The following is a 24,203-nucleotide window of genomic DNA, read 5'->3' on the forward strand; positions in this document are numbered from 1 at the left end:
CACCATACTCTAAGCTAAACATTATTTTGTTGCTGTTGGCAACTGCTGCCACGGCGCAATACTGTTTGAGCTCATTTCGTGGGTCGCGAGATCCAAGATTGAACTAAATGCGTTGAACGTGCCAAGAGCCAATCATTAAATGGACACATTTATGTTTCACGCAAATTTAGATATCTTTAAACCAGGATGAAACACTTCTGAGATTTCTGCAAATCCAATTTGAATGGGATAATTGTTGCGCACTCTTCTTTTCGCTGGTAGTTGGAACATGTTACGCATGACGCGCACAACATGTGTATTGATCTCGGTGTGTATGTACATTAAAACATCATCTGCACGTCAGGAAAAATTGTTATGCCATATTTTTTGTAGTTCATTTGAGACAGTACATCTTCGTGCGCGCATTTGGCCCGCACGCAGAATAAAAGGGAAAAAAGCGGCGGTGGTGTGACGCAAACAGGCTGACCTCCCTCGTCGTGAAGGGAGGTGTAGAGAGGGAGCGAAGGGATGAGATAGTCTCACAGCACGCATGGTGTTTTTCGGGGTTGAAGGGAGATGAAAGGGCGACAACGCGCAGGCTCCGTGTCCTTATTTGTAGAGGAGGCGCCGGGGGTGGCAAACTGGAGCACGCAGCATCACTTTCAGGCCATCCGAGCGAGCGAGCACCACAACCCCTCTAAGGCCAAATTTCACCACCACTCAGGGTGAGTTTCTTCATACCCTAGGTTTCCTAAAATTGCTAAATCTTCTATGATGCGCAGTCACGGCCTAAGGGGTGAACATGGGTGCCACCAAAAAGTTTTTCACTTTCGATTTTGACGTAACATTGAAGAGTGCTTCAAGTTGATAGGAGGCACATTCTCGTTGTTTGATTTTCGGTTCTGTTTTCGTGCCGAATCGCAGAGCCAGACAGGGGCAGTTTTTGCCTGGCAGACAAGCGAGAGCGAATAAGGGATGAGGATCGATGAACTTGCCTTCCTGCACTTTCTCTCTTTTCGCCCTGCTTCTCTCCGCTCTCGCGTTCTGTCTGTCACGGCCAGCGCAAATTGATTTATCTCTAACTAAGACTAAATTTGACCTTTCTGAACGCTCTCCTTGCACTCAAAAATAATTAAAAAGTTAGGCATTGTAAATATTTAAAATGCAAATGGAAATCTTATTAATGATTAGTTTTCTGATGCATAGTCAAAGGATGAGTTATATGCATTTTTTCAAATTCATAGATTGGCGATAGTATATACAACAAGCTTGAAAAGTGAAGATATTTATCTTTCAAACAATAACGGCTATAGTAAATTAGCACCATAAGTCGTTGAATTTTTTCCGCACCCAGCACCGTTTTCATAGGTGGAAAATTTTCAAAAAAAAAATACATTTCGTCCCCTTTAAAAATAACATTCGTGTTTTTAATTGAATCAGATGTCAAATACTGTTTTCAAAAACAAAACAAAAAATATCATTTTAAGCTAACAATCCATTCTCTATAATCAACCATGCGAATTTTTGCTTCGTTTCTTTATTTCGCCCAGATATAAAAAAAATGTAAGGGACTCATTTGCAACTCTCGTTTTTTGTGTCTTTCTTTTGGCAGGGCTCGCTGTCTGCATTTCTCCTTTTCTCTCTCGACTGGCAGCAGCTGCACTTAAGTGGTGAAAATGAGCGACGACGCTGGCCAGCCCTTGGTGGAATTCAAGGTTTGGGACTGCGCCAGGCAGAGGTCGGAAAACATCGCAGCCACCTCGCTCAACGACCTGATCATTAGAGGTAACCAGGCCACGACACACTCACGCGCGCGATCCGATCTGGGGGAGAAGGGTACTGACCCACTTCTGCGGAATATTGCTAGCACGGTCAATGTGCGGGGTGCGGCCGACTATAGTACGCGTGAGAGGGATGATAAACGCACTTGGGAATTGCGCTCGCTGTCCTCGTTCCGTGCAACAGCAATGGAGGTTTTATCAGTAAAAGAGGGATGCTGCGTTCTTTTGTAAAGGCAATATATAACAGCCAACTAATTGAATAGAAGCTCTCTAGATTTATGGTGGACGAGAACGTTGCCAAAATTGATTTGAATTTAGCTTTTTTCGTCTTGGCAATTCGTGCAAAAGATAACAATTTCCAAGGACAAGTTCATTTTTATATATTCCTATATTATTTTTTAAACAGCAGGATTTTTACAATGTTAAAATGCAAAAAATTGATCTTAAAATATTTCAATCTTGAAGCCGAAGCTATAAGAAGTATAGCTCTATTTTATTATTATTTTTTCTATGCCTGGAGAAATAGAAAGAGTAGAAAAGATATTGACGTTGCAACATATCTGAAGAAAACGACGTAGTTTTTGCAGAATATTGCAACACTACTCTTCTACCTCAGCCAGAATTTTATCACTATATTTTATACTTTTCCTGCTTTTGAATTCTTTATACGTGTCCTCTTTCCCTCCTTTCGCTGCACGTGTTATGCAGCCAAGCGAGATGCGAGCTGACGGGTGCTAACCCCATTCGTTGAGGGAAGCTCACCCCATTGCCTTGATCTCGTTCGCTCTAGTTCACTGGGCAGTTCAATTATTACACATAACTGAGAAGTCGGTCAAAGCTGCACATTGTCGTCTTCCTGCTGTCCAATGAGGATAAAAATTTCACGAAAATTCACTTTCTCTCAATAGCCGCTCCTGTGCAACCTAGGAAGAAGTTCTCTGGCATTTTGCCACTTTAGCGCCTTGCATAGAAAAGCATGCTGTGCCGCTGTACACTTCCGTAGTGCGGGTGCTATATCATATGGGATTCTTCACTGGAACACACGTGTTGTAAAAATACAGAATTTCAGCAACACTATATTATTGTTTCCATACTCGATTTTAAAAACATTTATGAATGGGTCAGCAAATAGAAAATGAAACAAAGTGTCAAAAAACGTAACAAAATTTTACAATCGGCTGCTCTGCGGGGATTTGTTAAAAGGATGGCCGGTCGCAAGAGTAAAATTTGTACTCTCTTGTATTTACCACACTGTGAAGAGCCGTTGGTAACATTTTATTGGGTAAATACAAATTAGACTAAATTAAAACTATCATGAAACTTAGGAGTTTTAGTGTTTTTTTTTTCAGCAGAAAATGTTACATTTTTTTAGACTTGACTATGGTCACATTTCCAGCTAAAATAGTCGTTATCCGTCTCAATAGGTGAGATGAATTATTTTTCAAGTTACTTAAAAATCTTTTGAGAATAGAAAATGGGTCATAAGTCAGAAACCTTGATTTTAAGGTTTAAATTTTTACCAGACCAAGAATTTTGGCGGCTTGGCAGGGAAAATATTTCAATGATTCGTAAAGAAACATAACTTTTGGCACTCATTACCATCTGCAGGGAAAATTGGATCGAATAAAATTCCCAAGTTAAGCTATCACGTGTGATACCTTTCAAATGCTTGTCATCTTGTCAATCGAATTTCTCAAGAAAATAAACAGCTTCATTTGGAAATTTGGCAAGTCTGGCAAGTGCGTTACTTGATTTCAGCTTCGGAGGCGCTAGGCATGCCGGTGGCTCGCGTGTGTCTGGAGCAAGATGGCACCGAGGTAGACGAGGAGGAGTACTTCAATATGCTGGAAAAGGACACACCGCTGATGGCTCTGGAAGAGGGCGACCGTTGGATGCCCTTCTCGGCTAAGTAATTGACGATTTCACACGCACGCACGCACGCGCGCGCAATATACATATTTTCTCTAATGTGATCTAATGCAGGACTTAAATAGAAAGCGATATAGAATAACTATAGTCTCTATATTTAGAGAGCGAAATAAAAATTTCTAATTAATCGTTGGTGATGGAAATTTTTGCATTTTCTAAAACCTCGGATGCGGCGTAGGTACCAACTGGTGATGGACAAGGAGAGGGGCGTTTGCGAGCGCAGCAGCATCTTTATGGACGACGTCGAAATCCTCGGCAACATGGACCCCGACTTCTTCAATGACATAGTGCCCGACAAATTGTTCTTGGAGGTGGTGCGCGACTCGTGCCGCTCAAGCGCGCCCGTGCAAAACGCAGCTCAACAGCGCGAGGCCGTCAACTAAAATTGCACTTTGCACCCCTCTCATGTGATAAAAACGAAATCAGCACACCCACACTCGCACACGTACACTCGAGCGCAATTTTTTACACATTTCACACACCACCGGCACAACAGGCGCAAAAGGGTCTCACGAGAGCAGACGGAGCGAACGGAAATAATGAGATTAAATTAGAGTCGATATACCTACTACCGCCGAAGTGCACGCGGCGAGCAAACGTTTTTTATCGCGTCTCTTTTAACAAAACAACCACAACATGCTGTATGTATAACTGAATAGAATAATATACCCAGCGTTTATATCGAGTTTTACAAAAAATACACACACATTGACACACGCAAACAGAAAAATGCTCACTAAAGTAGCTTCTGTACAGCTGCAACCAACAGAGAGCGGCCATAGAATACCATTTTATCCGCAACAAAAAACGAGATGTCTCTCAGCTCTGACTGAGTCGGTGTACAGAAAAAAGGGAATAGTGTATTGGGGTGTTCGCGACAAAATTTTAGAATACTTCCCGCATCAACAATATTTTAGCATTTTCCAGATGGAATAGGCGGTGGCAGATTTTTACTCTATCATGTCTGAGAAGCCAAATGAGATTTCAAAATTCACGCTAAAATATCTGCCTTGTACAGTATGTGAATCCCATAGTTGTACGAGATCTATTAAAATAGCTTAATACAAAAAATATTTGAAACCCTTCCTAGTGTGAAATTCTATTTACTGTCTGTTTTAAGAGATGGGATTAGCTGTTCCAAAAGAGAGACTTCAGAAAGTGGGAGTAAATATGTTTCTCGTTCTCGGACACTTACAATCAAAAACGCAATTTTGGCCAATGATGTTAAATTTGAATGGTGTTAAAAATTTTACGAATTGTCGACGGTTTAGCATCGTGATTATAAACTGTCTGTAAATCTTCTGTTGCTTTAAATATCGTTAAAATAATTATTTCGTTTAAATAAAAATGCAATTTTTTTCTAATTCATTAACAATATCAAATTCCCTACCGATCATTGCATTAAATTCATGTACTCCAATGATGTGACTTATTTAAAGGAAAAATAAAAATGAAATCGGATAAAATTAACGCTGTGATATTTCCCAATGTGCAAATCCCACCTGGTAGCAAATTTCTTATTCATCGGATGGTAATTTATGCACGTATTTTAGCATTCAGCTTTCACAAAAACACTCATACGCTCTGCTTTTTGATCACATATGCAGTATAGGCAGAAATTTAAATCGATTCAACGAAAGAAGAGCATAACTTGTGCTAGACGATACGATTAAAAAAAATACTTTAAACTGAGGAAGCACAGAGATTAGCCAATGGCAAGAACAGTAGCGCAAACATTGCCATAATTCAAACCAAAATTACGATACTTGTTCTCCACGCACGACCCTGCGTTATCAATAACTGGAATTGCTCAATTGCGAAGAGTTATGCCCACATTCAGCTTAAATAACGAAGCTACCTTTCGCTGCAAAGAAAGAGAATTGGTCAGTGACAATCTAAATAGTTTATTGCTCAATCGAGAGCGTACATTTATATATACATCTACTGCAGAACAAATAACGAAACGTGCAAGCACAAGCCCCATTTGCAGCCGCGCCCCTAACTCTCGCCGAGGTATTATTTATTTGCTCTCAAATTACACGCGGTGCGGCAAACGTTTTTACCACGCAGAGGAAATGTGTGATTAATTTCGCTGCTCGTTTATCACGCCAATTATTTACTCGCAGAGGTGAAACTCTGTCCGCCAATTAAATTTTGTTTTGCTATATCACCCGGTAGCCGGAGCTTTTTTAATGAAATCGTTCGATCCCTCGGAGCAAAGACTTGAGTAAGAAGGAAGCAGAATTAAATACAGGTAGTGGTAGGCGGCGCTGACAGCGAAAGTGGTTGCGGGGGTGATGTAATAAGGCCGTTTGCAACCCAATTTATGGCCGCGCCGCCGTTTTGCGCCTAATTGGAGATGAGCTCCAATTTTTTGTTATATATCGCTCGCCCGCGATCACTTTCTCCGCGCCGCGACCGTTAGCGTGCTCGGAATGGGTGACCGCGAGCACGACGGCCGACCTCTATATAAATTTCTGCACCGGTGTGACACTCGCACGCTTACGCATCCCATGCAAGTCGCGTGTGCCAGTGCCAGCCGGCGCGATAAATATTGATATGAATATGTTCCTGCACTCAACTTGCAAACTTTCTCTTTCTAACTGAATTGATCTGGTTTGCCAACTGATGGGTCCGGCCGGGCGGTTTGTGCTATTAATTTCGTCACGCGTGTGCTCGTCAGTTGAGAAATCAAAGAGGCAGGGAAGTTCGTTCAAGCATTTTATTAGAAATTAAAAGGTACACAAAAACAAAACAAATCGCAGATCAAAGGGACGGGCCCTCTACCACATTACGCTGGGCGCGGGAACTTCGGATTGTAGAGAAGGGTGAGGATGGCGGTTAGGGGTGAAGTGCGGATCGGCTCAGACGGCGGCAACGACCTTGGCGGGGGTGACGGCGACGGGGGCGGCGGCGGCCACGACGGGCACGTCACGCTGCACGACGGCGTTGAAGCCGTTGATGGAGTCGGCGTAGTAGCTGACGGTGCGGCGGACACCGTCGGGCTCGATCAGCGAGTAGGAGCCGCGCACGACGTCACCATCGCGGGATTCCTCCTGGGCCTTGGAGTCGCCAGTGATGCCGTCCTGCACGGAGTAGGCGAAGGTGTACTGGGGGTTGGCGTCGACGTCCTCGGTGCGGGCGGCCACGACGGGAGCGCTGTAGGCAACGGGAGCGACAGCCTTGGCGGCGACGACGGGGGCGGCGGGAGCCGCGACGACGGGCGCAGAGTAGGCGACGGGGGCGGGCGCGGCGGCCACTACAGGAGAAGAGTAGGCGACGGGGGCGGCAGAGTAAGCGAAGGGGGTGGTGACGGCAGCCTTGGCCACGACGGGAGCAGCAGCTGCCACAGCGGGAGCGGAGTATGCCAAAGGAGCCACACCAGGAGCGGCGTAGGCAGCGAGCGCGGGGGCGGGGTAGGCGTAGGGGGAGTAGGCAACGGGAGCGGCAGAGTAGGCGGCAGCGTAGGGAAAGGCGGCCCTCGCCACCAGGGGAGCGGCGTTGTAGGCCACAGGGGCGGCGGCGGCGACCAGTGGTAGAGCTGCGGCGGTGGAGATGCTGGCGATCAGGGTGCCGAAAACGGCGAGAAGGGCCTGCGAACAAACCGAACAATTGACTTTGAAATCGTCCTTTACGGCTGTGGTAGAACTCGACTTACGCTGATGCGGGCCATTGTATTGGAAATGTGGATCCTTGCGTGCTTGAGCAGCAACTGATACTATGCCCTGGGGGCAGCGGACGTTTTATACCCGGGGGAACGCGGGCAGGGACGATACCTTTGTGACATCACACTGTCCATCACGGTGGAGGCGGAATAATGCAAGCATAATTGAGATGCAGACCAACGCATGTTCTTTTCGAGAGGATGAGCCAAGTGGCTAGAAAGTGCCCGAGGTGTGGATGGGGCATTGTTTGCGTTGTTTGCGTTGGGCTAGAGCCATGAGGAAGAACGCAATCAGAGCCGCGAGACACTTTTAATAAGCGCTCAATGTAAATGGAATTATGAACAAAATTCGTGTCGAAACATCGGCGTGCCGTGCACTGCCGACGAAACTGATCTGCAATTAATTTTCAATTTCCTTGCGTCCACGCTATATGATTCATTCATTCATAAATGGAAGTAAATTAGCATATACCACAGCAGCTAGCAATATAATAAGCGAGTGCAGTTTTAGCTCTATTTTGTAATTGGGCAAATGAGTGTTCTTGCGCTACATGCATGCTGAGCAGATCATTTATAACCAGAGATTTACATTTATTTCAGCTTTATTGAAACTCTAAATTATTTTTAGAGATCTTTATTAGATAAGATATCAGCTTTTTAGTTAATTTTTGACAGAAAAATTAAAAAAAGAATGGAAAGTGATTAGGTTCCAAATTTACATATTCAAATAATGGAATAATGATAGTAATAAAGATAATAGGATTCTTTTCGTCAGCGCGTATTGGTGTACCTTGGACTTAGTTATTTGGAGACAAATATTCTTGATGTTAGCTTTCAGATAGCCTCTAGCTTAAAGAAAACGCGCATTCCTTTGTTTGTACTCTGTATTACACAGAGAAAGCATGAGGTAAGAGTACAAATATGCTGGCGGAAAAACCTTGCAAGACGTGAGCTGATCCCAAATTTTCATGGTCAAACGAAAAAAAATCATTTATTCTCCGCAGCATTAATAGGGTGCGCATGCACTGTGTACACTAATGTGAGAATCTGAGCAATGTTTGGGGGTCGACTGAGGGCTATGCCTATGTTTGACTCTCATTGCCGTGTGACAATTAATTGTTTATTTGAAGCAATGGCAAGTTGGCAAAGACGTAACTGTGTCGTAGAATATTTTGAGCTTCATATAATTTAGGGAAAAATTGTAACAAAAAAAATAAACTAGCGGGGGCCACGTCGGTTCCTTTAAAAAAAGGACCGGGATGTTTTTGGGCGCATACTTGGTCCTGACTGTGGCTGTAGCATAAAAATGCTTATATCTAATTCCAGATAAGTAGTCCAATAAAAAATTTGGCGGTCATAAACTTAATCAAAACACTTCCTATATTTGTTTTGATGAAAGCTTCTATTTATTTGATAAACAGGTTTTTACAACGAGCTTCGCTGAATTAGGTCAGTGCCAACACAAGTTAATCTAAATTAGCCCGCTGCATATTTTATGCGAGCTTCTCTGCTCGTCGCTGTTTCGATCAAATTTCAGTTACAAAATATTTTTAATCTTTAATTTTAATTTTCTTTGCATACAAACTATTCTCAGAACTCCTTTAATAACAATGTGTCAATTATGCCCTGGAAGGCGCAGATCTTTAATTAAGGTTCATTTCCCTATTTAAATTAGAAAGAAAAATCATGGGTCAGTGCCTCTAGCATTGCATTAGTCGTAAGGCCAGTTTAGTTAAAATAAAAGTAAAAATATGAGTTCCCTTGAACTGATTTGCATTTAAATGTAGCAGGAAGATCATTTGTGGAACCACTCTTTTTGGAGAAAGTGTCAAAGGTATTTTAAGCTACCAAATTTTCGGGAGATCTCGGTATTTAAAAATCAGATGTCATTGAAAAGATATTTGATTTATTTTATGAGAGTGCGTTTGATATCACATCACAAAATAATGAGAACAAATGCAACATGGTGAAGACAAATAAATTAAACAGGTTTCTTCTTTACAGGAAGGACTTAGAGGGTGCAGCTTGATTGGTTGAGCAACTGCTTAACCGAGCAGAGCCTTGCCATAGGTAGCGTGGGCGATGGGGGCGGCATAGGTGGCGTGGGCGATGGGGGCGGCGTAGGCAGCGTGGGCGATGGGGGCAGCATAGGCGGCGTGGGCGACGGGGGCGGCATAAGCGGCGTGGGCGACGGGGGCGGCATAAGCCAGGGGAGCGGCGACCTTAGCGATGGCGGGGGCGGCGACAACAGCCTTGGCGACGGCGGCCTCCTTGTGCACGACGGCGTTGAATCCGTTGACGGGGTCGGCGGTGTAGTCGACGGTGCGGCGGGTGCCGTCAGCCTCGATGAGGGAGTAAGAGCCCTGGACGACGTCACCGTCGCGGGTCTCCTGCTGCTGCTTGTTGTCTCCGGTCAGAGCGTCGGACACGGAGTAAGCGTAGCTGAAGAAAACTAGGTTTACAATACGCAATTCTCTTTAAGTTGAGATTGTTTCACCTGTAGTGAGGGTTGGCGTCGTATTCAGCGGGCACGGCGACCTTGGCGAGGGCGGGGGCGGCAACGACAGCCTTGGCGACGGGGGCGGCATAGGCCAGGGGAGCGGCGTGCAGAGCAGGGGCAGCGTACGCCGAGTAGGCGGGGGCGGCGGCGTAGGTGGTCAGGGCGGGCTGGAGGACTCCGGCACGAGCAACGGCCACGAAGGCGGCGAAGGCGACGAACTGAATCGCAAAAATCGAATGAGAAAAACTGCACAGGGCTGAAAGACTGCGAGACTGGAAATCTCGCATTGCAGGCTTAGCTGCTGTTGTACCTTGAATGCCATTTTTGAGTAGTTGAGGTTGACTGTGGTTAGCAAAAGCTCCAATCGCCTTTTATACTCGGCCGCAGCAGATGAGAACCCCTCCTGCTTGGCGGAACCCTTCTCTAGACGCGAAGAGAATTTAACCACCTCCTCGCGGAGCTGGCTGCTGGGCGGCCGGTAACTTTCCTTCGCCTCACTGCAGAGATTTGCCGTCGCAATAAAATGCGTTCTCATTATTTCTAGGACACATTTTGATTCCCTAGACCAATGTAACACGGCGGCGGCAAAACAACAACATCTTTTCAAGGTGCGCTTAATTTCGTGTTATATTGCAACAGGTGGAGTGGCCGTGAAGCTCGATAGCATCTCGTCAGGGTGTTCTCCGCTCAATAATCCTCGTCCAATCGAAAAATGCTTCGGCCGAGACGAGCATGCAAAATATGCAATATTTCGTGCGAACTAACAAAACCGCATGCACCTTGATGCGTTCACAACATTGAACGAATCGCACCAGAGAAAAACAAACACTCGGGTTTTGCTCGAAAATTGCGCGATGGCCTAAAAAAACGATTCTTTTGATTTACTCAGTTTACTTTTACTGTTCGGGAAATCTGAATGGGCGTGAATGTATTGCTCGCGAATGCTGATATTCATATTTAGCATACGGGTCCATGCATCGATACAATTAATGCAAATGTCAAGGCGAACCGCTAAGCGAAAAAGCGAATAACTTGTTATCTTTTCCATTTGGATTAACAAGATGGCATTTAGTGTGTGTAGCACAGCCTATTATTAATGCTGCCGTTTGTATTTAATGGCTCGCCAACATCGAGTTGGGCTTCAATCGCGCCAGTAATCGGCTTCATTTCATAACGTGAATGATGGAATTATTGATGGCTTGACAGGCTAACATGTTTTTCGTGTTTTATTATAGATTTAAAACTGTTGACATTCATCTATGGTGACGCTGGACAGTTCAGGAGAGCAGGTCACATCTGAAACCTGATTTTGATCTGTTCTTTTTGAAATGTAATACCAGTAGTTATTAAACTTGATGTTTAAAATGCCAAATGGTAATTTTATTTTATTTTCAAAGGATTGTAATTTTGAGAAAATGTGTTCAAATTTTTAAAATTGCGCTAATAACCATAAGCATGCGTTTTGATAACGTAATGATAACTTCTTTTTGCAACGACCTTGCGTTCTTATAGCAGGCCATGGCAGTAAACCTTTTTTTACAATGGGCCAACAGCGCTAAAAGTCTTCGATCTTTATGATGCGTCGTTTCCAGGACGCGACGTGAGAGCCACAACAGTGTGCCGTGGCGGCGGATGCCGCGTACCGGCAGCGTGGCATTCATTCGCGAGAAAGCAAAATATTGCATAACGCAGACGCGCCGCATTCTGGGGGCCTAATTGATTTATGAATGGATCATTAATATACAAACAATTGCACCTGCTTCATCTTTTCGCGTTGTATTGTTAGTCGTGCACCTGTTTTATTCAAATGAACTGTAATGAACGATTCACTTTCTAAGATTTGCGGATAATTTTTTCCAGGGAAATTTTATAGAAATTCAGACATATTTTTAATTTTATTCTAAATTTGATCCATCTATTTTGTAATTCAATTCCTCGTCATGATTTCTATGATTTAATTAGGTGTGAATCAACAATAATATTTTGGCTAATCAAGTCCAAGTGTAAAAGTTTTTGGGTGAATTTATGAGCTATAAAAAAGATTTAATTTAACACTTCGACGAGTAGAGGCAATAAAAGTCTAACGAATAAATTAGCGTTTATTTTCAATAAATCACTTTTATAGAATAGTTTCTCCAAGTGAGGCAGGCGGACCCTTGCTTTTGCCATCTTTGGGCAACGAGAGGAAATATTTTTTATTGAGTTTTCAAATTACTGTAATTTAACCCATTTGTCACTCGAATTTAAGGGTCAATTAGTACAACATATAGTCTTAAACTGTTTAGATTTTCGTTTAAATCATCAAACTGTCAAAACTTTAACCATTTCTCGTTAACTGGATGACTACGTGAGGAAAAAGGCGTATGAAAATGTTGAGAGCACAGCACATGTTGCAACAAAAACGCAATTGTCCTAAATAGCGTATTAGCTGCAAATTTGTTCGTCGGACACAATTCTGAATCAATTTCCCCATTGATTACAATGCCAATTTCTAGGAACGTATAATATTTCGCGTGGTTATGCATTATAAAACAAGGGATATAAGTGCGCAATTATTTGTACACACAGCACCGTACGCGAACGTAAAAGCGCCAGAATTAATCGAGATAATTGCAAGTGGTGGGTAGAAAGCCCGAAGGTGCGGCGCTCACATAATTTCGAGTGCCTTGGGCCCTCGGAGGGCGTGGACGCGCGCGCACGTGAGGTGCCTTTACCTCGCCTTGCCTCTCCCGCCGCTTACAGCCTATTTTGCCGAAATCCGAGCGAGGCCACGACGCTGGACGGCCGGCTGGCCGACCGGCAGTTATCTGTGGCGGTCCTCTTTTCGCCACGATCGGGGTCAAGGTCGTCTTTTTCCGCCGCCTCACTCGCACGCGCCGGGACAACACCTTTTCCAGATGCTCGTCGCGTCTCGCACCGCCGAAAGTGTATCACTAATTATTGCAATTAGCCCCGCTATGGCTCGCCGCTTAATTGCTTTGTGGGACGAATGAACGCCCGATTTATTATTCATCAGTTGCTTAACAAGAACTAGAAGATTTAGGTGCACGTTGCATAAGCTTTTCATTTTTACAGCCGATCGGCGTACGTGGGAAAATTTGAATACGGCTTTCTTTCAGCGTCGTTGGCTGCCAATTTTTAAATAAGATGAAAACAGTAAACGACAGCGTTGTGCTCTGTTGGCTCCGGCAAGTGGACAGTTGAATCGAGCCTCTTTTATGTGTAAGATAATATTACGACTTGATAATCTTGGGCAAAATTATTTTCTTTCAAAAAATGAAATTGTTCCAGGAATATCCAGATTAACCGTTTCCAATCTCCACGATCCCAAGTCAAAAATACTTTGAAAGATTTATGAAGATGTAACGAGTATTTGGATACTCGTTTAGTTGATTTGTTTCTGCCATCTATCTGAGCAATTGAGAAATAATTGTATGTCTCGATTTGTGAATTTGTGAGATTTTTGTAAACCAGCAAGGGCTTTATGCTCAGCTTGGCATAAGGAGAGTGTAGCTGGCTGAACACAGCACGACTCGTCCGCCTAGGGTGGCTTGGCCAAGATGGGCCAAGACCACGTGAACGGTTTCGCATTGAATTGCGGATATAGACCATTGAATTGATTATCAATCAAGTTGAAATTTTTGTAAGTATTGTGATACTTTAGAAATAATTTATGTTGTGCCACTGTTTCTTTGAATTGTATTTTGATGTTTGCACGAATATTTGTTTGTAAAGGAAACCTGGCCAACTGGCTGTCTAGTACGCCCGATTAGGACGACTATTGGAACGAATTGGAAATCTGACGTTTTGTATTGACTGATCTGTAACGTTTCGTACAAGACTCAGAGAGAAGATTATCGTTCATGTCGAACCAATATTCCTATTTGTTAAGTATGAATGTGTAATTGTATTGACAAACCCCTGAAGTTATCATTTGGTTGAAACGTCTTTATAATTAAATCGGCGTCTTTTAAAGAATTTTATAGAAATTCTGATGTTTGATTGCTATATGTCTTTCCACAATTTGTGTGAATATGTTGAGAATTTCCAAATACTTGAGCTACCCTTAAGAATCTTATTCTCATGTACTGGCATCCAACCTTTTACTGTTACAAAGATTAGAGAAAAGAGAAAACCTATTCAAAGGAATGAAGGAATTGAATAAGAAGAAAAATTAAATTTTACAATTTGGCTACTTCCAAATATTTTGAGATTTTATTTTTCTCACCGTTTTCATGAGAATATGCTATTAACAACGCTATCACATAATATTACAAAAAAAATATTGCTAATTAAAAAATTAATATCCTAAGAAATGCTCTCATCGAGTGAAATTTTCAATCTACTCGACAGTGTGTGTTTTGTGAGCGGTTTCCTTCTTTTATTAAAATTAATCACGATTTCCATTAGGTAGTCCGTGCTATCGGATCCAGTTTTCTCGGAAATGGCTTAAATCAATTTGACCTTAACCCAATTCTTAGAGCACAGTTAAAGGCAGGAAAGATTTTCCTGAAATAGAATTAACCAGAGTGGACGATGAGGCGCGGCGGGCGAGAGCGGTGCGTGATCTGCAGCGTGTTATGCCACAGCCTGCACGAGAAGCCGATAATTATTACTGGTGTGTGGCCCTTCTGAAGTGCATTTCATGCGGCGGCGGCGGCGTAACATTAATTCATGAACTTGGTGGTGTGGCTATTGCCGCGAGTGAGAATGTATTCACTCACTCACTAAGTACAAGCGCGCTGGCCTGGATTCCGGAGCATGGGACAGCTTTCATTGTCTGAAACTGGTGTGACGTAACTGCAGCTGCTGCCGCTGAGAAAACTGTAACGCTCGCCAAACAAAAGTGGCCCTTCGACTCTCGATGAAAGGGGGAAATCGTTGGCCGCCGACTAATTTGCGTGAGCTACACTTGAAATTGCTGCAAACGAGACCTGCAGACAGACACACGTCGAGTGGGAGAAATTACAATAGAAAAATACCGCCGCGCGCACAGGCAATTTCAACCGCAGCGAATTGCTGCTGGCCACTCTTTTGCAACTCTATCCATTAGCCGCGGCTGACCTTAACCGTGAACAAAGCCGAGGAAAAGGGCCTCTTTTCAGCTATAGTTGACCTTACAGAATTTCTCAGGAATTAGTGCAAAAAATGACGGCCGATCTAACCTTTGATTATTGCCTCTCACGTAGGCTTTATTTTCTTTAAAAATGCATTTATTCTGGTCCACACTCAACTTTCAACTGATTAGAAGTTTTCGTCTCCAAATTTCATTATTTATATCTCTTTTTTTAATTGAATGAATGAATAATTTATTAAACGCAATTATGCGTGCAAAACTGAGTACGTTTAATTTTTTAGAACTCATTTTTAAAATAGCCTGCAATTTAAATAAATTTGAACTGCATACTTGCTGTTTCATTGAAATTGTGGAAAATATGAAACTTTTGACATGAAAATACAGACAACGCGTAGTTTCTTTAGTAAATTGACTGGTATTGCGCTTGTGAGCTGTTGCTGTCATTGAAATCTTCGACGTTCAACTAAACTTGCACAAGCTTTGTTTCTAACCGGTAAAATTTATCTCGAGTAAGCATCTTTATACCCTGTTCCAACACAGAAATGCACTCTGGGGCAGTTCCACATATTATTCAGAAACGCTTAACGTTATTATTTAGCTCTCTTGTTGCAATTTAATATTCTTGGCTTTATACAGTCTACAATTAAGAGTTTATTTTCTGCATCTTTTCAGGTAATTTCTAAAAATATCCTAATGGGTTGGTAATTCATCCTGCGCAACATAAAAGTTTATGTCTTAATTAAAAAATAACTAAACACGGACACGAGAGAGCAAGCAGAAAAAGTAAATTGCTGGTCCTTGTTAAAAATATTTTCTGTAGAAATTCAAACCACTTAAGCCAACTCAAGCAAATTTGAATGAAAAAGAGTGTGGTGTCTACGTATCTCTAATTATGAGACGAATGATGCAGCGTAAATCGAAAATATTTCTCAATTGTTCTGGAACCATCGAAACCTTCATATCAGACGGTTGGAAAGAAAGGGTTGAATTAATCATTGAGTTTCAATTTTCATTTTAAAATTTTTTACATTCCAAATCAAATTGAAAGAATAGCAAGCAGTTTGGTTTTCTGTTAAAATGTAGAAATTGCCGATCCAAATAGATATTTTGTTGCTGCTTGCAGCCTGATTTTTGTTGTTTTTATTTAATTTTTTCTTTTATCGTTATAAGTTATTGACTTTTTGAATGTTGCGGGCAAAATAAGGCAGGGGTTTATTATATAAAATCCAATTTATTTTCCACTTATTTGATCACATTGTGCGCATAAATTATAAAAACAAAAACCTACGTCTACTGTTAGTAACAAAAAATGGCAATCAATCAACCAATGAACCTGGCGACTGGCGCGCCATATCCTGGGTACGCAGCGTACGGAGCGAACGGAGCAGGAGCCACAGCGGGAGCAACGGCAGGGCCGGCGAACACGGGGGCAGGGGCGGCCAGCGGAGCCCTCACGAGTGGAGCGGGCAGCACGGGGGCTGCGGGCACAGCGGGCACGGCGGCCTTGACCACGGCGGGCTGCCTGCTGACGTGGGCGTTGAATCCGTTGATGGGGTCGGCGATGTAGTTGACGGTGCGCACGGTGCCGTCGGGCTCAACGAGGGAGTAGGCGCCCTGCACGATGTCTCCGTGGCGGGTCTCGTGCTGCAGCTTGTTGTCACCGGTCAGGGCGTCGCTCACCGAGTACCCAAACGAGTACTGGGGCACGGCGTCGACCGGGGCGAGCGCGGGGGCCACTGCGACGGGCGCGGGGGCAGCTGCGTAACCGAATGGAACACCGGCACGGGAAGCTGCCACCAACGCGAGGAATGCGACCAGCTGGAAAGAAATTCGAGTTTAGATTTTGGATGAGGACGCCGGCCACTGGGCACTTACTCTGAGAGCCATTGTGCTTCTGTTGGATTGATTGCTGTAAGCAAGTGTGACATTGCCGCTGGCATGAGGCTTCTTATAGGCGACTACCCCCGCAAGTGCGCGAGACGGAAATCGGTGCCGGCATGAATTTTTTATTACTGGTCACCAGAAGCGGCGAAATCTTCATTAAAAATGCAGCCGCACGCACTTGGAACTCTCACACACGTAGCGAGCGAAAACTCTCACCGCGCCGTGGCGCATCTCCCAAGCCTTCTTGCGCCTGACACATCCTTGGCAAATTGGTCTGCCCAGTGCATGGCTGATTAAATCACTTCGATCCTTAAGCGGAACTGCTTGCCCCACACTCTCGCCCCTTTTCTTTTTTACACTATGTATGTCCAAAAGCGGTCGAGCTGCCAGCGAGTCGCGTGCTCACTTAGTTTGTATCGTCAATTTTCTGTCACGTGCTGCAATTCGTTTTTCGACGCATCAAGTATCACATCACGTGCAATTAATTGCAACTTGTCATGTGTCAGAAATACACTCACCGTGAATATTTCCCAAAATCGAGTTTTTTTATAAATAATCAGACATCAAAGGAAAAACTGAAAAGAATAATCAGTCGATGAATAAACTAACGGAGTTTCATCTACGTATGTCTGTTAGAGACTGTCGATAGAGTCTGTTAAATTTTACCCCTTCCGTACAAATAAAAACTGTGCCGCATAGCAGATGATTGCAGCGTGTTGCGTCCGGCCTCTAATTAAACCTTTAATTTTATTTTTATTTTTAGAACCTTTGCTCAGCACCTCGCGTGGGCAACAAGCTTAATTACTGGATCCCAATAACACCACCATGCGGATAACATTGGGCCCGAGTGGCCACAGAGGAGCTTGGGCCCAATGCGGCTATCTTTTCGACTGCCCGTACCAAGGTCTTTTATTGAAATGCCAGACATTTGTCCCTAAAACCGCAGCAAAGGTGCGGAAAACCAGCAAGTTGCGTGTCGGCGCTGGTGCGTCTCCCGCAGCCCGTTAGTAGAGGATTTATACCGATTCTGGCCACCACTAGTCGATCGTTCCCCACTCTCCCACTTGGTTTCTCCCGCTTCACTCAACGATTCTGTTATCTCCCACCTCACTTGATAATTATGTTGGATAAAAAAATGAATAAAATGAATCACCATTTAATAATTTCTGAAGTCAGGTACAAAAATGAATAAAATGAAACAATCACAAATAAAATTGATTACCTTTTATTTCCCAAAACCAAAAATATGTATACAAACTTGTAAAAGTTGGAAAACACAGTTAATATTCCATGAGATTACTATAATACCGTCGACATAGTTTCATTTGCTCCATGAAATTCTTTTATTTCACAAACCAAAAATAAATTATACAATTCAAGTAATTCCGACGATAGCTTATTGAAGAAGATCCAAACATTTTTTCTCTAACGACTTATCGCTCCCATAATGTCTATAACAGCAATCTTTTAGTTTCCAAATATTATCACTCAAAAAATTGTAATATTCAGCAATAATTTCATAATTTTCTATTATTGTCTTAAATTCATTCATTGTGATCTTGAGTAGGAAAGGATGTGGCAATTTCCTTTCAATTCTTTCGATGAAATAACATCCGTGATTTTCGCTATAAAGAAGATTTATAAAATTCCCTATTCGATAACTCTTTTTTTCACTCATACAATCTATCATCATCTCCGAATTTTGAACATACTCCTCAATATATATAAAATCAACGCATTCATCATAAGGATCTTGTTCAATAACGCAACACGGATAGATCCCAACAATTTGTTTTCGACCGTCGTCGAGTTCAACAACGCCAATTCCAACCTTGACTTTTCCAAACGTTCGCGTCAGAAGCATACTCGCGCACTCCACCGAAGCTAATGATCGCTCCTGTCTAAACTCAATCCTATTTATTCATGAAAGTGGGAGGGGAAATTATGTAATAACTAACCTTGAGATTACTGTTATATGTTCCCAATGTCATTCAAAGTCAAAAAAACCACGACGATTTTCATGAAACATGGTAAGGATTTCAAACGAATTATAATACATTTTCTTCAACGTGTTGCTAGAAATACACCACTTTCCATTTCGTTCACAATACAAATGTGATAAACCGTCGTACGTCGGTCGCAACACGATCGTCGGAGCGATCATTTTCATTATCTCAAAAGGGTTTCCGGAATTAACGAGACGACCGCTATTAAGTCGAAGGAAAACCTCCATCAGATAAGAGAAATCCTGCAACGCGACCGTAAACTCATCACCATACACAATCCACTCGAACGAAATGTCCTGATCCTCTTCGTGCTTAATTTTAAAGTGAGTTGTTTCACCACCATACTCTAAAAACGATATAATGTAATGATGCTCTTCTGCGAGATGCGTCAAGGTGTCCGCGAAAAGCTCACAACTCTCCTGCGTTTCTTTGTCGTATAAACTAATATCGATCTCGGACTCACCACGTTTGTAGGATACGTACAAGTCCTTCTCACACCCGATCGAGAACTTTTTCTGTAAGCCCGCCATGACTGAATGCTGGTGAAAGAATCAGGTGACGGTATATATTCACGGCAAGGAGAGGGGAAAAAGGTAGTGACGGTTGTACTGCGCACGTCAAAAGAATAATCCAAAAGGAAATCTTTTCACCCTCATACAATCTCCTGCTCCATTAATTTATAATGGCCGTAAGGAAGAGTAGAGTGGTCTGGTAAAATAACGCGTTTATCGTCATGCGGGTCCAAAGCTAATTTACATATTTTTGACGTATACAACTTATGAGGAGCAGAGGTGATGTTCGAAAAAGTAACATAATCAAACCCAACCCTTTTCACAAATATCAGAGGAGAAAACTACACGTACAAGGTGCTTCTCGCACCCGATCGAGAACCTTTTCTGTAAGAGAGCCACGACTAAATGATGATCTAAAAGAATCAGGAGATTTTATATATTCACAGCAAGGAGTGTGAACAAACAGAAGCGGTCACTTAGAGGGCGACGAGAGAAAAAGTTAATCCAACCTTTGTAGAAGATAATGGAACCCACATTCCAACAAATGCTGCATTAATTTATAACGATCAAAAGGAAGAGTAGAGTGCTCCGATAAAATTACTCATTTATCATCGTGTGGATCCAAAACTAATTTACTAATTTTTTTATTTATACAACCTATGATTTACAGAGTTGATATATTGAAAAAGTAATTATTATTTATCGTTCTTGAGCACGCAGTTAACAAAATCCGCGTGACAAAAATCTTTTTCATAGTGCATTTTTAAATCCCTTTGGCTTTTTTTTTACACTCTCCATCATCACAGATATAGCTATACATTTTAGATCGAGGAGCAACAAACTCATTGTTCGTAATGAGGATCCTTTTAATTCATCCACGAATTTATCGTACACTTTTCAATTTTTAGGTGAGTATAGTGGATATGGTTTTTTTTTGGGGGAAGCGAGCTAAAATCTAAATGATGAGATATTTATATTGAATATAATTAAAACCAGGCTTCATCCTCGTTGTCAATAAAAGAGAATTTTGTACATTTGGTCTTTGGAGCTTGCCTCATCTGCCTCATGAATAGGTGGGTGTTTTAAAGAATTGTATGGAACTTTATGTGATTTTAGATGTGACATTATTGCATTGTTTGTATTTGATTGAAATTGTAACTCATGATTAGGACGTTTGTGATGACGTCGAAACTGGTCGAGGAATAAATAAGACGAATTTCTCTTTTATTGACAACGAGGATGAAGCCTGGTTTTAATTATATTCAATATGTAAACAACCTCGAGTGATCGCATTTTTCAAATATTGATGAGATATTTGTTGATGTTCATAATTGAAATAGGTTGTTTTAAATTCAGTGATAACCCCAGCCAATCGTGAGCATTTCTGCAAGAGAACCATGACTGAGTGATGGTGAAAAGAATCAGGAGACTTAATATATTCAAAGCAAGGAGTGGGAAAAATAGTAGCGGTCACTTAGAGGGCGACGAGAGAAAAAAAGTTAACATAAAATAATAACATATCGATTATACATATTCATTCACCAAAGGTAGTGGAAAAAAGTTGTGTCAGTGTGTTTATACTCTGCTCAAAGTGTTGAGTGGGGAGAAATTAGCGAGAGAGATCAGTTGGGAGACATCCACTTGGGATGTCCACTTGTGAGCACTTGTGAGATCATCCCAATTTTTATTCGATCCGCCAAGTAAAAAAAGCACTTAACAATAACTCTTCAAATAAGGTCAATGCTGTAATAGAATTCATTTTCTCATTCGTAAACATGCTCTAAATTAATAATAACCGTAAGGAAGCGTGGAAATGTTTTGGTAAATCGTTTATCATAATGAGTATCCAAAGCTAATTTAAAAGTTTATAACTTAATTATGATTGACAGAGCTGATATTAGAAAACTTGGTTTTCTATCATTGTTGAGTGCACAGTTAACATAAAATAGATATCATATTAAATTAGGGAACGGCTAACTAAAACATCCTGCTTAATTACTGGTTTAAAGCGTGGTAAAAAGAAGTAACTTTTTTTTTTAATGAGAGAAGAGTTCTCTGGTGATAATTTTTCCTCCACGTTAATTGACCATTTATTTGTCCGCGTTAAATCATTGCGGAACATTTCAAGTGTCATCACACACAAGATCTCTGACCATTACGCAATCGCTACGTTGCTATACACACAAACAAAAACACAACAAGCAATTGATGTAGCACGAACTGACTTCCAGTCAGTGTATACAGACTTAAACACCTAATTTTGGCCAAATGACTGTTTTTGATAAAAGTTTTGAAAAGTTTCTTAAAATCCACCTAACTAGCTACCTAACAAAATTTTCCATAATAGACTCAAGGCAATATGCATACCAAAAAGGCAAAGGTGTAAATGAACTATTTGTAAATTTCTCTGATTTTATTAACTCTAGTTTGAGTGCAAAAGATTTTGTTGCTGGTTTGTTCATTGACACGAGAATGGCTTTTGATGTGCTGGATTATAATAAACTGCTAGTTAAACTAGATAGTGTTGGCATACGTGGACCAGTTTTGAGTTTATTCAAAAGTTATTTAACAAATCGCAATTTTGTTGTAAAAATAAACAAAGAGATGAGTGAAACACGTGAGCTTGACCGAGGCGTGCCCCAGGGATCAAACCTGGGCTCAATATTGTTTATAATGTACATGAATGATTTGTTCCCTCTGCTCAAAAATTGCTTTATAAATATTTTCGCAGACGATATCGTGATCCTACACTCCCACAAAGATTTAGCGGTATGCCAAAATGTGATTCAATCTGAATTTAATATTGTGACTGAGTGGTGCTATGATAGTGGTTTTTTAATCAACACGAAAAAGACCGTGTCTTTATTGTTTTGTCAACTGAGGTTGTGAAAAGATTGCAAACTGCGAGTTATATGTCATGATACCGAGTGTATTCACAATTTTTGTATTAACTGTGGTTGCAGAGAACTGTTGCAAGCGAACCAAACGAAATATTTAGGTGTTATTGTGGACCAAGACTTTAATTTTAATATTCATATTCAACATGTTTCCAAAAAGCTCCGTAAAATTGTGTGCGACTTCAGTTACTTAACGGCTAACATGCCATATAATGTGCGAAGGATTATGTATTTCTCTCTGGCTCATTCTTATTTGAATTATGGTATAACCGCATGGGGAGCTGTGAACTTGTCGCCTCTATTTTGCACCTCCAAGAAAAAATACTGTATAAAATGTGTTCAAAAAAGCACCAACAAAACGTTGAGAATTTCTTTCATTTTTGGTGCGTGTTGCCTGTTGACAAGATTTATCAGCTTAGTTCACTGTGTGTTAAATATTTTGATGATGACTTTGGCGATCAGAGATTTCACCAGTATAATACACGATTGTTAGATAATAAATATTTCAATAGAACATCTGAATGTATTTTGCCGAGACTGTGGAACATGTTACCGAGTGAGTTAACAAATCTGAGAGACAAAAGTGATGTTAAGCGAAAAATCAAAAAGTGCCTTATAAACAATTGAATCGAACTCTTATCGACCATATACTGCATTATTTTCATGATAATGTGTACACGACTGTATTAAATTATGCTGCCTTGCGCAGCTATGTATAAGCACCAGCCGTTAATTCTTCGGAATTGACTGGACTTCCAAGGTTTAGAAATAAATATTCTTCTTTAAAAAAAAAGTAAAACCAAGCACATGATTGATACACATTCTTAATTTCAAATTAAACCATAAATTGTGTCATCATTCCCAATCTATGTGCTCCATCAGTAATTTTCAAATTTTCTCTGCATAACATTTTGACCTCTTTGATGATTAAGATCACTTTCTGTTCTCATGACAAAGAATTCTGTACAGTGCACTTGCATTTTTTAATATATATGTATTGTACTCACCACAAACAACATACTCACGGAGTAGCCAAAATGAGGAAATATGTACTACATGCAATTGTAAATTACATGAATTAATATTCTGCTCCTTCTTTGATAATATATTTCCAATCCAACCAGGATAGCTAAATTTTCATTCCAACATTTCTTGAGGTAGTACACGGCGGTGTAGCAAAGTGTGGGTTACGCCTGCACTTGAAGCACTAATCAGAGAACGTGATAGATTATTTAGGAGATCAAAAATTAATAAGACGAACATGTTATACAGGACCAAATATAACAAATATCGTAATAAAGTCAAACAAAAACTTAAACTCACGGAGAAAAATTATAATCTTAAAGTTTTTAAATCATGTCAAGGTGATGATAAATTAACGTGGACTAAGTTAAATTCTCTTTTGGGCCGAACAGTAAACTCTTTAGATGATACAATTTTGCGATACATGACTCGTACTTTAGATTTGTCAGATATTTTTAAATGGTTTTCGCCACCAATTTACTGAGGCACCGGCCAAAAGCTCACTCAGTCGCGCCTTTCGTGCGTTGAGACAAACGAGCCGGCACAGCAGAGCATGCGGCTCCCGAGAGCGACACACACACGTAAATATGTGCTATCATTGCTAGTCTTAATAAAAACAAAGGCCCGGGAGTTGACGATGTTTCTGTGCATGATGTTCAGCATGCAGGTGTTGCGTTTGAAAAGCTCCTCTGTTCAGTACTTTAATAAGTCAATTAAAACCATCAGCTTTCCAGACTGTCTCAAAACAGCAGTTATCCGCCCATTGTACAAAGACTCTGCGCACATCAAATTCGAGAACTACCACCCAATATCCATACTGACAGTTTTTGATAAAATATTTGAAAAGTTTCTCGAAATACACCTAACTAGCTACTTAAGCGAATTTTCAATATTAGACTCACGACAATATGTGTACCAGAAAGGAAAAGGTGTTTATGAGCTGTTTGCTAA

General features: G+C 41.4%; 4 protein-coding genes across 4 annotated transcripts; 1 reads left to right on the forward strand and 3 right to left on the reverse strand.

Moving 5' to 3' along the window:
• Positions 1-580: 580 nt before the first annotated feature.
• LOC135934099 (lipid transferase CIDEB-like) lies at positions 581-4,851 on the forward strand. The gene is made up of 4 exons (XM_065475619.1): positions 581-704; positions 1,592-1,764; positions 3,519-3,669; positions 3,868-4,851. The coding sequence occupies exons 2-4, from the start codon at positions 1,656-1,658 to the stop codon at positions 4,070-4,072; spliced, it is 465 nt and encodes a 154-aa protein (XP_065331691.1). The 5' UTR covers positions 581-704; positions 1,592-1,655; the 3' UTR covers positions 4,073-4,851.
• Positions 4,852-6,397: 1,546 nt separating this feature from the next.
• LOC135944422 (cuticle protein 21-like) lies at positions 6,398-7,487 on the reverse strand. Its single transcript, XM_065491352.1, has 2 exons — positions 7,348-7,487; positions 6,398-7,282 (listed from the first exon to the last, which is right to left on the reverse strand). The coding sequence occupies exons 1-2, from the start codon at positions 7,360-7,362 to the stop codon at positions 6,554-6,556; spliced, it is 744 nt and encodes a 247-aa protein (XP_065347424.1). The 5' UTR covers positions 7,363-7,487; the 3' UTR covers positions 6,398-6,553.
• A 1,752-nt stretch (positions 7,488-9,239) lies between these two features.
• On the reverse strand, positions 9,240-10,403 carry LOC135944414 (cuticle protein 21-like). The gene is made up of 3 exons (XM_065491339.1): positions 10,164-10,403; positions 9,851-10,071; positions 9,240-9,795 (listed from the first exon to the last, which is right to left on the reverse strand). The coding sequence occupies exons 1-3, from the start codon at positions 10,386-10,388 to the stop codon at positions 9,399-9,401; spliced, it is 843 nt and encodes a 280-aa protein (XP_065347411.1). The 5' UTR covers positions 10,389-10,403; the 3' UTR covers positions 9,240-9,398.
• Positions 10,404-16,141: 5,738 nt separating this feature from the next.
• Positions 16,142-16,966, reverse strand: LOC135944430 (larval cuticle protein A2B-like). Its single transcript, XM_065491365.1, has 2 exons — positions 16,806-16,966; positions 16,142-16,748 (listed from the first exon to the last, which is right to left on the reverse strand). The coding sequence occupies exons 1-2, from the start codon at positions 16,815-16,817 to the stop codon at positions 16,251-16,253; spliced, it is 510 nt and encodes a 169-aa protein (XP_065347437.1). The 5' UTR covers positions 16,818-16,966; the 3' UTR covers positions 16,142-16,250.
• Between the last annotated feature and the right edge of the window lie 7,237 nt (positions 16,967-24,203).

This window comes from Cloeon dipterum, chromosome 1, assembly GCF_949628265.1.
Source record: "Cloeon dipterum chromosome 1, ieCloDipt1.1, whole genome shotgun sequence".
NCBI classification, from domain to species: Eukaryota; Metazoa; Arthropoda; class Insecta; order Ephemeroptera; family Baetidae; genus Cloeon; species Cloeon dipterum.

Coding starts and splice junctions, on each gene's coding strand:
- LOC135944414 (XM_065491339.1), bottom strand. CDS start 10,388: ATGAGAACGCATTTTATTGCGACGGCAAATCTCTGCAGTGAGGCGAAG. Junction 10,072..10,163: donor ACTCAAAAATGGCATTCAAG/GTACAACAGCAG, acceptor TTTGCGATTCAG/TTCGTCGCCTTCGCCGCCTT. Junction 9,796..9,850: donor GACGCCAACCCTCACTACAG/GTGAAACAATCT, acceptor AGTTTTCTTCAG/CTACGCTTACTCCGTGTCCG.
- LOC135934099 (XM_065475619.1), top strand. CDS start 1,656: ATGAGCGACGACGCTGGCCAGCCCTTGGTGGAATTCAAGGTTTGGGAC. Junction 1,765..3,518: donor CAACGACCTGATCATTAGAG/GTAACCAGGCCA, acceptor ACTTGATTTCAG/CTTCGGAGGCGCTAGGCATG. Junction 3,670..3,867: donor TGGATGCCCTTCTCGGCTAA/GTAATTGACGAT, acceptor GATGCGGCGTAG/GTACCAACTGGTGATGGACA.